The sequence below is a fragment of the Sinocyclocheilus grahami genome, unplaced genomic scaffold (genome assembly GCF_001515645.1).
Source record: "Sinocyclocheilus grahami isolate Dianchi unplaced genomic scaffold, SAMN03320097.WGS_v1.1 scaffold75.1, whole genome shotgun sequence".
Taxonomy (NCBI): domain Eukaryota; kingdom Metazoa; phylum Chordata; class Actinopteri; order Cypriniformes; family Cyprinidae; genus Sinocyclocheilus; species Sinocyclocheilus grahami.
The window spans coordinates 176773-189735 of record NW_015505254.1 but is presented as its reverse complement, the minus strand read 5'-3'; the positions used below and the strand labels follow the sequence as shown (position 1 = coordinate 189735).

The 12963-nt window shown below is 37.6% G+C and overlaps 1 protein-coding gene across 1 annotated transcript; it reads right to left on the bottom strand.

The window, feature by feature from the left end:
* Positions 1 to 6061: 6061 nt before the first annotated feature.
* On the bottom strand, positions 6062 to 12064 carry LOC107585831 (protein NLRC3-like). Its single transcript, XM_016272977.1, has 7 exons — positions 11951 to 12064; positions 10841 to 11022; positions 8411 to 10492; positions 7714 to 7887; positions 7469 to 7639; positions 7136 to 7182; positions 6062 to 6965 (listed from the first exon to the last, which is right to left on the bottom strand). Exons 2-7 carry the CDS (start codon positions 10966 to 10968, stop codon positions 6436 to 6438), a joined length of 3132 nt encoding a protein of 1043 aa, XP_016128463.1. The 5' UTR covers positions 10969 to 11022; positions 11951 to 12064; the 3' UTR covers positions 6062 to 6435.
* Positions 12065 to 12963: the final 899 nt, after the last annotated feature.

Genomic DNA, 12963 nt, shown 5'->3' with positions numbered 1-12963 from the left:
TGAAAAACAAACTTTTCTTCAATTTGCTACTAAATCACACATAATCACTGTAGTTGGGCAGTTCCATATGCTAGAAGAATAATGGTACATTTAATACCATTAAGTATTTATTCCCATAAGAGTGGAATATATAATTTTTCTATATAAAAATTAGATTTTGCACCTGTTACTGTTGTTAATAAAAGTCAATTTTGTATGCATCTTAACTCAAGCTTAGTGCTTTACTGTCAAATCTGTATAAACAATAAACAAAAGAAAAATAAATAAATAAGAAATTAACATGTAATATTATTAGTAACTGCACTTATTAATGCAAAACAATAGTAATTTTATGATTAAATGATCTATGTTTTAATACTCCTGCACACCACCCCCAGCGCTACCAAATCTGCTCCTGGCACCACCATCTGTAGAACTTAGTGGCACTGGCGCCATTGCTCTCAAATGTTAGTCTGGAGCCCTGGTATTGCATATCACAATACAAAAAAGATATGTATTGTTTAGCTATAGCAATATATTTTTAAACAACAAAAAAATATATATATTTGTATATGTGAATTTTACTACAGTTAAAGCCAAAAAGCCATGTTTACTGTAGTAAAACAATATGCCAAAAAACATGGTTACTAAATTTTTGCTGTGAAAAAAAAAACTTTTCGTAAGGGGTTTTATTAGTTTACATACAGATGGTTCAATTAAACCTTGAATGTTGTCAATGTTTAAAAAAAATAACAAATATTATCGAACGTTGGTAATGTTTTGAGGGAAAATGTCACTTGAGTGTCAGTTTCATTTCTTTCTTTTTCTTTTTTATATCGTGATACAATCGTAATCGTGAACCCAGTACCGTGAGCAGAGCATGTTAGACCCATAGACTGTGGGTTACACCTCTACCCAAGACCATTTCCTGCAAGTAGAATAGCCTCGACTTCAATGCAAGCAGTACAATCGTGCCCTTATTTACGTACTTGCCACCTTACATCATACATACATATTCTGCTGTTTTAATCCGTAATGGAGCGCTTGCACCCTCACACTAAGCCTTGTTATACAGCTGCCAAACACTCAAGATCAATGAGCATGAGAGCATATAAACCGCAACCATACGCTTTTCGTACCTATTTTCCACCTTACCCCGTTTAATTCCGCTGTTTCAGTCCGTAATGCTGCACACGTTGGCTCTCGTGCATCAAACGGACTGTCAGATATGGCTGCAAACGGCGAGAGATGTTGTGAAAAGCGTTTGGTTAATGGTAATAATTGACCTACTCTGAGTACCGTAGTGACTCCCGCCAGAGGTTTAAGGCTAGTAGAAGCAAATGGATACAGCTACGGGCAAAATCTCGCGAAATCTTACGTTTAGGGGTAGGATTGGGATGGAAACAGCGCTCATCCGGCGAGATTTCGTGAGATTTTGGCCGTAACCCTTCTAACCACACAACCCCGCCAGATGCGCAAAATGTGGTATGCATTATATGCAGCAAGGAGGGAGGCGCCAAAGTGCCAAAATCACTTCTTAAAAAAATAGTAATAAAAATTATATATATATATATATATATATTTAAAAAACCTAACTGGTGTTTAACATCATCACCATAATTCACAAGTGATACACTATAAACGATTTAAGAAATCAAATAGGCCTACTTTTGTGTTAAAAAATCATGTAAGTGTGCTATATTATATTATAGTGAACAGAGATTGATTGTTTTTTATTAGTATTTTCCTCCTAAACTGTTTTCTCTGCAAACTCTCTGAGGGTAATACGAATTTAGTCAAGAGTAATTAGTAAAACTTCCTGGATGCAGAACTGTCTGTGCTCTGTCAGACGTTTCCTGATGTTTTAGGTCTGATCGAAACTTTATCACACCTTTTGTACGGGAGTGTGAAGACCTATAAGTAATGTGTACTTCTGCTTAGCTGGGTCTTCCTCCTGCAGAAGCGCTCTGTGTTGATAGACCTTCTTGCAAGAATAAAATATCAAAGTCAGACATATCTCAGTGTTAATTTCATCTCAGCCTCACCCGAAATATGTTTGTACACCGTTTTTCCACTAGAGAAAGAAAACATTTTGTTTATCATTTTAACCCTTTGATGCACAACATGGGTCTAAAGTGACCGAGTGAGTTTATTTTTTCTGTCTCTTTGCAAGAAATTAATTTCATCATTCAGTATTCCATGAATTCCTCAATTAACTTGTTTTTGACCATCACAAATCCTTATTTTCATTTTTCCTTTATTACTTTTTAAATAAAAATTTTTTTTGTATCACTACTCCTCTAATGCACAACATGGGTCTAAAATGACCCGTATTCATTTTCTATGTTATTTCAATCATGATTGAGTGTTTCTTTACTCAATCTTTGAATGAAATGCATTTTATCATTTATTATTTCAGGTTTATTTTCCTTTTATTACTATATAAACAAACATAAATTTTACACAAAAATGACCCATATAGAAACCTTTGATATTTGCTAATTTTTTGCAAGTAAGATATTTACTGCAGAAAACTATTCACCTGCCCCTCATTCCACAACTCAACATGGCTGCTTTTGTATATTTGATGCATGTAAGTCTTATTTTGTAATTTATTACCACAGAAAATATTTGATATATTGTGAAAGATAACTAGACATAATATCTGAAAGTTAGGCTAAGGTTACCTTGACCTTGAAATCCATTATTAGTGAGAAAGAGAAACATGTCCAATACTATTAGCTAGCTTGTGGTGTTGTGTTATTCTAGCTAGCTAATGTTAGCTAGGTCAACAAAATAAAAGTTGAATAAATTTATGCATAAATCAATACTATTGGTTGCCCTTTATGTCTGTCAGTGTTCCTGTAAAGTAACAGTTTTGCACATAAAAGGTTTTTGTCTGACAGTGACGATATATTATAAGTAGAGGTGTGACCCTCGACATCCTGGCCAGATTTGCCCATTGCCCTCTGACCATCATCGTGGCCTCCTAACCATCCCCATATACTGATTGGCTTCATCACGGTCTCCACTCATATACTTGAACAACTGTTTGATGTACATTTGAAAATATTTGTGTGCTTTTGATTTTATTTATCCAGAGTTTAGTATGGCTGGTCTCAATCATTCGAGATTAATGACTGAAATGGTTGTAGAGATGCTACAAAACGAACAAGATGAGTAAGATCAAGCCATTCTTAGTCCTGATTCAGAGTCTGAAATATCTGATGCTGATGACCTAGACCAACATTGGTCCTGAAGAGCCACAGTCCTGCAGAGTTCAGAGTTCAAGCCAGCCCTAATCAAACACACGTGAACAAGCTAATCAAGGTCTAAGTGTTACCAGAAAGCTACAGGCGGGTGGGTTTTTATTAAGATTGGAGCAAAACTCTGCAGGACTGTGGCTCTCCAGGACCAATGCTGACCATCCCTGGCCTACAACTTCACTTCTTTTTCTTTTTTTCAGTCACATTCACTACAATTCTCTACAGTTGCACTACAGACAGTTCAATTTCAGATGTATTGGTTGTCAGTGATATTTGTATGTTATGTGTGACAAAGTGGCAAATAAACATATTTCAAGTGTTAAATGTGTTGGTCTAAATAACTGGTAAAATAATTTTTTAGTCTTTATTCTTTTGTTTTATCACGCTTGCATAGATGGGTCGTTTTTGACCCATGCGTCTAAACTTGATGTAGTAACACAACCTAGTAAAAGAATAAAATATTAATTTGTGGTCATTGAAAAAAGATATTTTGAATATTCATGGATCATGAAATTCATAGATCAGGGAATATTAAAAGCTGAAATAAACTGATTTCAAAAGATATAACAAAAAAATGCCCAGCAAAGTATGAAATAACATAGGAAATGAATACGGGTAATTTCAGACCCATGTTGTGCATTAGAAGGGGTTTGTATAACTTGTGTATCAAAAGGATAAATGTGTTAGAAAATGTATTTAATTAACATTATATTAAACTAACAAAGTTAACATTGTCTTAGTGTTATTCATGTACAAGGGTCAATTTACTCCATGAAGATGGAGGACAACAAAGAGATTATAGAAAATGACAAAGCAGATGAAAAGAAAAGTTAGGACCAGGCCATACACAACTAAAACATAAAATGCATTGCAGATCTAGATAAAATATATATTTGGTGAAATATCTTGTCTCATTACTGTATTGGATGAAGAGCAAAGTGACAAAAAAGCAAGTGACTCCAGAGCAGATGAAGAGAACGTGTAGGACTAGCTACACAACATATTATGAATACATTAAAGATTAGGGTATTGCATTTAAAGGGGTCATATGATGTAATTTTAATTTTTCCTTTCCCTTTGGAGTGTTACAAGCTCTTGGTGCATAAAGAAGATCTGTAAAGTTGCAAAGACTAAAGTTCTTTATAAAAGTTTAGAGTCAGCCACGCCTACCTTAAACGTCTCTTTCTAACACCCCCCACCCCCCCACGTCTACGTCACAATGTGGGAAGATTTGCATAACGCCGCCCAAATGTTCCCGCAAAGAAAGAAGGCGTAACTTTTATTCTCGCTGTAGTATTGTTGCTGCCGCCATGTCGTGAAGATGCTGTGTGTTTCGTTGTGAAAGCGAAACTACTTTGTTTGGCCTTCCAAAAGAGGACGATATCCGCTTCGTCATGCCTGGAGCTGATCCGTGCTGGTTGCTGAGGAAATACATCAACTTCGCGCTGTGGATCGCCGGATTGGCTTTCACCGTGGACGAAGCGGAGTCCAGGCCGGGGTCGTCACATGTGGTTGCCACAAGCCCTCCAGCCTCCGCTCACTCTAACCTGCCCGCCGCCGCTCACTCTAGGCCTCCGGCCGGCGCTCACTCAAGGCCGCCGCGTGTGACGCTGTTTCGTTGTGAAAGCAAAACTACTTTGTTTGGTCTTCTGTTTCTCCGATCACAAATGCAGATATGGTTTTATGTTTACGCGGTGCGATGCAACGCAACACGTAAAAAGAGAGTATAAGTCATTATAATCCGTAATTATGTCCCCACTGGATGCAACAAATGCCTCGTTTATAATGGGTTTTTAATGTTTTTGTCTCGTTGCTCCGGCCGGGACATGGCATCACGGTAGGGTAAGGGGCGTAACATTTCCGTCACACGCTTGAGGTATTCAGCCAATCACAATGCACTGGGTAGCTGGCCAATCAGAGCACACCTCGCTTTTCAGACCGATGAGCTTTGTAAAAATCTACGCGTTTCAGAAAGGCGGGGCATAGAGGAGAAACAATAATGTACAGTACGTGGAAAATAATGTTTTTTGAAACTTAAACCGCATAAACACTTTTCATTACACCAAATACAAATCATATGAACCCTTTAAGATCAGAGCATTGCAACTGTTGATTTTTCTTAAAAAATATGTTTGTTTTCTTCATTTATTTGTCATATAATGTCATCTGATCTTCAACAAAGTGGCTACCATGTTGGAAAAAGTGACTATACCTTGTTATTAGCTAAGATTTTTTGTTTTGTGATAGTTGTTTAGAGTCTCTTGTTTGATCTGAGAATTTAACAGAGAATCGATTCCAAAGGTTGGAATCAATTCCACTAAAGGGAATCGACTCTTCTTTAAGAGCTCATTTAAAGGTGACATATCATGAAAATCTGACTTTTCCAGGTTTTAAGTGCTATAATCAGGTCCCTGGTGCATCTACCAACCAAGGAAACGTGAAAAAGATTAACCCAGTAACTTTGTTTTGGTAAGCCTTTTTCTGCAAGCGTTAGAAAACGAGCGCGTCTGATTTCGCTCCCTTGGTGACGTGGCAAAGGGATCTCATTATAATATTACCGCCCCTTAATCTGTAAGTTTACACCCACGGCGCCGTCATTTTGATTTCTCAAGTGACAGCGGTGTACCAGCTCTAATGCCATGGTGAAAGTTTGAGCAAAACACGCTAACTGTTCTGTCTTTGGCTGCACAGACGAGCACAGAACACTATTTAGAGTCCCAGCCTCAGAGGAGACAAGAGAGCAGTGGATTGATTTATTTACTGTATATTGCTGCTGCCACACAGATCTAAAATAAACATGCGACTTATTTCCCAGCAGTTTACCTTCAGAGACATAACCGACTGTTGACAAAACTTTGATGTTTAGATAGTAAGAAGGCTGTTTACTACAAAAAACACTATGAAATGGCATTGTAAAACATCTCACAAATGTTGTGGTTTGCTGTGGCATTGTTTTAGTTGTGAAAACAAACACATACTTTTCATTATATTTTGTTATTTATTCGCAAAGTTTATGTATGTGTCTGTGTGAATGAGTTAAACACAGGGCTCTTAGAACTGAACAGAAATTTGTTCATTCATTTGATCATTTTTAAACTACAGTAAGAATTGAAAAAGAATCGAAAAGCTTTTATCCCGTATTTCATAGTGACAAAGTTGGCAAGCATAATAACAGGTATGTTTAAGAGGATCACAGCAACATCACATATGAGTCTGGATAAATCATAAGTCCAGCATAGAGTGGTTCAGTGAATGTTGTGTTGAATGTGTGTAAGTGTGTGAGTGTGTGTGTGTCAGAGACGCTGTAGAAGGACAGAGTGCCGGCCGGACAGTCCACATACACTCCTACTCTATTAGAGAGAGGTGATGGAGCAGGAATGTCTGTTTTATTACTGTTGTGACAGGCAGTGAATCTTTTAGGAGTGCAGGTCAAACTCCAGGAATTTTCACTGTAGTCAAACCAGCAGTCCTTGCTCATGCCTTTCCTGCTGATTCCTTTATAAACCACTGAAGTACGAGCTCCTTGTCCGTTCCATTCAACCTCCCAGTAACAGCGTCCAGTCAAACTCTCTCTACACAAAACATTACAATAGTAATCAAATCGGTCTGGATGATCAGGATATGGCTGAGACTCTTTCACACGTGTGACCTTTCTGTTCCCCTCAGATAGAACAAGTTGAGGGTATGCTGTGTTTGGATCCATTGTGAAATCACAAGCGTCTAACAACAAAAAAAAGATATGTATATATCTCCTCTGAGGAAGTAATAAGTAACAAGAAACAAAACTAAATTTATAAAGTTTTATATTTTTTTGACAATGACCCAGTTGACAACAATTGGTACGTGAGGATATGTCTATGTACAGTATGTCTATGTGATTAAAAACTCACATTTTCGTAGTCCTGGTGTAATCCTGCTCTCTCCTCCATGGTCCAAACTACAGTGACAAACAAAGTAATTTTTTAACTCTCTTGCCCATTAGCGATTCACTTGTAGTCATATTAATGAAGTCCAAAATAGGGGAAAATATCTTATATAGGAATGTAAACATTTTTTTTACTTGACACAAAACATAAAAAATATAATAGTAGTTAATTGCCTCCAAAGTTTCCTAAAAATAAAAAAAGAAAGATTTGTAGACAGTTTTAATGCACACCTACTGAATTTGATTAGGGACCCTAATTTTAGAAATAAGATAAAACCCTAAATTAAGTTGTACATACTTGAGTGTCTCCAGTGTGTAGTTTGGATCATTTAGATGAGAGATCAGCTGAACTCCTGAGTGTTGTGGGTGATTGTAGCTCAGATCCAGCTCTCTCAGGTGTGACTGGTTTGAACTCAGAGCTGAAGCCAAATAACGGCATCCTTCATCGCTCACCATACAACCTGACAACCTACAGGAAATAAACAACATGTTTATATACAGTTCATTGAGTACTTTGATAAGTCAGTGTATAGAAATAAATACCTCAGTATGTGTAGTTGACAGTTGTGACTCTTGAGAGCATCAGAGATCAGCTTCACTCCTGAATCCTGCAGGTCATTGTTACTCAAATCCAGTTCTCTCAGAGGAGAGTTTGATGATTGGAGAGCTGAAGCGATGATTTCACAACACTGATGAGTAAGTTTACTGTCAGCAAGACTATAACAAAAAATTTAATAAAACACAATAAAGTTAATTTGATTTGCAGAACTTTCTCTCATCTCTCAGCAGATCTCAACTAATTTCCAAATTATATATATATATATATAAAAAAATTTTTTAATGGTTTTTAAAACCTATGATCTCAAAACATTTTTGTTACATGTAAGAGAGGCAGTGCTCCAACAGTATTGATATTTAGTAACAGGGACTTTTGTCTCTAAACTGTGGTCCAGATCAGTGTGTGTAAGCAGTGTGGAAACTTATCATGAAAGTAATCATGATCCTCAACACATTTCATATTGTATTGTGGCATATTAATCAGGCACTAAACGTCTACTGTATAGATGTGAAAACTGTCCAGTCCACTTGGCAAAGTTGTCAGGTATTACACATTTCCCTTTCTGTCACTCCTCTCACTCTACACCAAACTCTTAATCTCTGTATTGCTTGGTGATACAGCCACATTAGTCTAATTACTCTTGATATTGCTTAAAACTGAATTTTAATAAGCTCTACTCACAGAGCTCTTGTGCAGTTGTTGACAGCTGGTATGAGTCTTCTTCTGCCCTCCTCTGTTGTGTTATATTTCTTCAGATCAAACTCATCCATCACCTCCTCTGATACCTGAAGCATGTAGGCTATTGCTGAACAGTGAGCAACAGAGAGTTTCTTCTCTGAGTGTTTGTCTGATCTCACAAACTCCTCAATCTCTCTGTACAGAGTCTGATCATTCACTTCAAGCAGACACAGGAACAGATTGATGGATCGTTCAGTGGAGAAATCCCGACCATCTTTGATCTTGTCTTTGATATATGTAATAGTTTCTCTGATGCTCTCTGAGGTGTCCACCGTGTGTGTCAGTAGACCCTGTAAGAGTCTCTGACTGGACTCCAGTGAGATGCCCAGCAGAAATCGCAGGAAAAGATCCAGATGACCAGTTTTACTCTGAAGGGATTTATCCACTGCACCTTTCAGTACAGTATAAGTTACATCAAAAAACTGTGAAGTGCCTAGGCTGTTGTAATAGTAAAACACATAGAGAGCAGCAAGGAACTCCTGAAAGCTGAGATGCATAAAGCAGTAGATTTTCCTCTGACGAATGACAGATTCCTCCTTAAAGATCTGAGTGCAGATGCCAGAATACAGTGAGGCAATGTCAGTGACGTCTATCCCACACTCTCTCAGATCATCCTCATAGAACATCACATTGCCCTTCATCAGCTGTTTGAAAGCCACTTCAGCCAGTTTCACAATCACTTCTCTGTTAAACTGCAGGAGTTTCTCTGGATCTCTCTCTGGATCATACTTCTGATTCTTCATCTTCATCTGAATCAGCAGGAAATGGATGTACATTTCACTCAGAGTTTGAGGGATTTCTGCTCTCTCGTTGTCTTGTTTCAGGATGTTTTCAAGCACAGTGGATGAGATCCAACAGAAGACTGGTATGTGACACATGATGTGGAGGCTTCTCGCTCTTCTAATGTGTGAGATGATTCTGCTGGCTTGATGCTCATCGCTGATTCTCTTCCTGAAATATTCCTCCTTCTGAGCATCATTGAATCCCTGGATTTCTGTCACACGCTGGATGTATTTGGAGGGGATCTGATTGGCTGCTGCTGGTCTGGAGGTGATCCAGATGAGAGCAGAGGGAAGCAGATCACCTTTCATGAGGTTTGACATCAACACAGACACTGATGAAGCCTCAGTCACATCACAAACTTTCTCACAGTCATCTGAAAACATCAGCGTCATTCTGCTTTCATCCAGACCATCAAAGATGAACACAACTTTACACGCATCATAAATCTTTGAGTTTAGATCTTGAAGTTCAGGATGAAAGTCCAGCAGAAGTTTGTGAAGACTGTAGCGATCGTATTGGATCAAGTTGAGCTCTCGAAATGGAAGCACAAAGATGAAATCTACGTCCTGATTGGCCGTTCCCTCGGCCCAATCCAGAATGAACTTCTGCACAGAGACTGTTTTTCCAATTCCAGCGATGCCTTTAGTAAGAACACTCTTGATTTTCTCTCTTTGATATTGTGCTTCAGGTAAGGCTTTAAAGATGTCATTGCAGTAGATTGGAGTGTCTTGTAAGTGTTGTGTTCGGGGCTTTTTCTCCATGTGTAAAACCTCATGTTCTTCATTCACTCCTTCCCTCTCTCCTTCTATGATGTACAGCTGTGTGTAAATTCTCTTCAGGAGGGTTTGATTCTCTTGTACTTTGATTCCCTCAAATAAACTCTCATACTTGTTCTTCATGCTGGTTTTGTGTTTGTCTTTCACTCTCTGCAGAACATCATCCACTGGTTGATGTGAATCCTGCTGATGGTCTTCAGTCTCCTCCAGCAGGTCTGATTCTGTGCAGCGGTGAGCAGAACTAGATTCCTCCATGTGTTTGTGTGATTGTAGAACAGGACGTGTTTTTGATCTCTTTCTACATTGAGGACAGTCAAAGTCTTCTGATGTTCTGGTCTGGTCCCAGTAATGGTTGATACAGTGTCTGCAGAAACTGTGTCCACAGGTGATAGAGACTGCATCTGTCTGAACCTGCTCACAAACTCCACATCTGGACTGAATCTGGATCAGAACATCCCTCTGAATACTGAGCAAACACACCATTCTGAATCACACCGATCAATGAGCATAGAAAAAATATTTGCTAATGATGACTACAGGTACAATGAGTCTCATGAGTATTATTATATTCTAACTTGATTTTGTATTTTTAAATCAAAGGCTGATACATTTTAACCAGTTGCATTATTCTGGTGCAAATCATAGGCCTGAAGGTCTTTGCACAAGTGGCAAGCTGATTGATTTCATATTTACAGACAAACTGTAGGTTCTGAATATACTGCTTTCTGTATTTGTAGTCTTAGAGTATGAAAATGAATATGATGAAAATTGTTCATGTATGCTTCAATGAGATTCAGTATGAGTTTTGTCTTACCCAGGGTCAATTGTCAGTGTTTCATCACTGAGATTAGGCAGAATAACTATTGCCTCATTACTCTTCATAGACACACAGCTGGATACTGGAGATGCTGCAGTGTCCTCCTCCATCTCCTTGACACTCATTGCAGAAGCACTACTGATCTTCTTCACCTCATTCAAAAGAAGCAGCTGTCAGTCCTAAAACAAAATCGTAAGTCACCTCATTTGTAAGTCGCTTTGGAGAGAAGTGTCTGCTGAATGTAAATGTAAAATAAAACCAAAAATTCATAGAAGTATCAGGCAGGACTCTTGTTTATTTTTGGTGACATGTTACACCTACCCTCTTTTGTGGATAATTCAATTCAAAATGTATTTCTTTGGCACTTTTTTATATTTTGTAGTGTTGCAAAGCAGCCTTACAATAAACACACATACTCGTCTGTACACGATAAACAATGTTCTAAAGAAATATTTGTCAATCTGGCCTTCCATATCTTTTCGGCAAAATGCACTCCTCCCATATACCTGCGTGGACTCTCGAGCCTAGCGCCTCAAGAGTCTGCACTACTATTAACTATGGTTTTTACCAGCGACACCTGTATCTATTAGACATATCTGTCCTCCCCCATTCAAGTAGATAGGACTGTTGTCTAGCCATGACTGAAATAGCTGCCCGGAGGCGATGCAAACATGTGTGCCCCGACTACGCTAAACGGCCTTTGCACCCATCGGCATGGATTTTAACAGTAAACCATTTCAAGCTGTGTTTATTTGCCTTCTTAATCTGACATACTAGATTCAGTTTATGGATATCTCTGCAATCGACCGCAGTTTCGAAACAGACGTGTTAAATATGGGAGAAATGTGCTGTGTAACGTTAGCTATTATTGAATACTATCTGTTAGTTACGTTACCGTTTTACTATGAATGTTATTGTTATGGTTCCGTTAGTGAGATATCTGTCAAATGTGTGGTTATTATGGTTTCACTACAAATTCATAGTTAAACTATGGTTACTGTAGTAAAAACCATAGTTAATTTCCGTAAGAGTAAGTTAACTTAGATGATTTAAAATCATGTAAAGTAAAGATGCAGTATTAGGTATTTTAAGTATTTCTCGACTTACTGTGAAAGCCTCAAAAAGAGGTTTCCGCAAGTCTTTACTTTCGGTTTTACAGTGCTTGACGTGATATAATTCTTGTTAGAAATGCGCGAAAATGAAACCAACTCAAATCTACGCAGATGGTACCGCTGTCACAAGTCCGCGGGCTTCACGGAGCGTGTAAACTTCTTCTTCTTCTTGGTTTTTAACGGCGGCTGGCACCAACGCAAATAGGTGCATTACCGCCACCTTCTGCTCCGGAGTGTGAAACAGAGTTTTAAATTCTATTTACCAACCCTGTATCCCTTATAAAATCAAAGAATACATGACTATTTATTTCACTTGCCCATTTTATTAAAACCTTAAAATTAAGATCCTGAATTCCACTTTTCCTTATTTCTACTATAATTTTTCTTCTTTCTTGTTCATACTACATTCAAGAAATACATGAGGTATTGTTTCCGCAACATGACATTGCTCACATAACCCATTTGGATGTTTCCCTGTTATTTTAAGAGTGCTATTTAAATTTGAGTGCCCTAGCAATATTCTGTTAGAGATAACCTCTTCTTTCCTTGACTTACCTATACACTTTATATTATGACTGACTTTGTTTATTAAACTGTAAAGGAATCTACCATTTTCCCCATTGTTCCACTTAACTTGCCATTCTTTAATCACTTTACTCCATATTAAAACCTTAATCTCTGATTTACTTAATGGAACTTGTATCTCTATCGTTTCTCTCTGTAAAGCTTACTTTGCTAATTTATCCACTTCTTCATTGTGTAAACTTCTTCTTCTTGTTTTATGGTGGGTGGCATCCAACGTTAACGCCACCTACTATACTGGAGTGTGGACCAGAGTGACTAACAGAACTTTATATATATATATATATATATATATATATATAAAATAATAATTTTCATAAACACACCAAAAAAAAAAACATTATTAATAATAAAATAACAATTATACTTTATATTCTATTTATTAACCCAGTTTCCCTCAAGAATACAATTAAAGAATTATAATTT

Coding starts and splice junctions, on each gene's coding strand:
- LOC107585831 (XM_016272977.1), bottom strand. CDS start 10,968: ATGAGTGTCAAGGAGATGGAGGAGGACACTGCAGCATCTCCAGTATCC. Junction 7,640..7,713: donor TGTCAACTACACATACTGAG/GTATTTATTTCT, acceptor TATTTCCTGTAG/GTTGTCAGGTTGTATGGTGA. Junction 7,183..7,468: donor TACACACTGGAGACACTCAA/GTATGTACAACT, acceptor TTGTCACTGTAG/TTTGGACCATGGAGGAGAGA.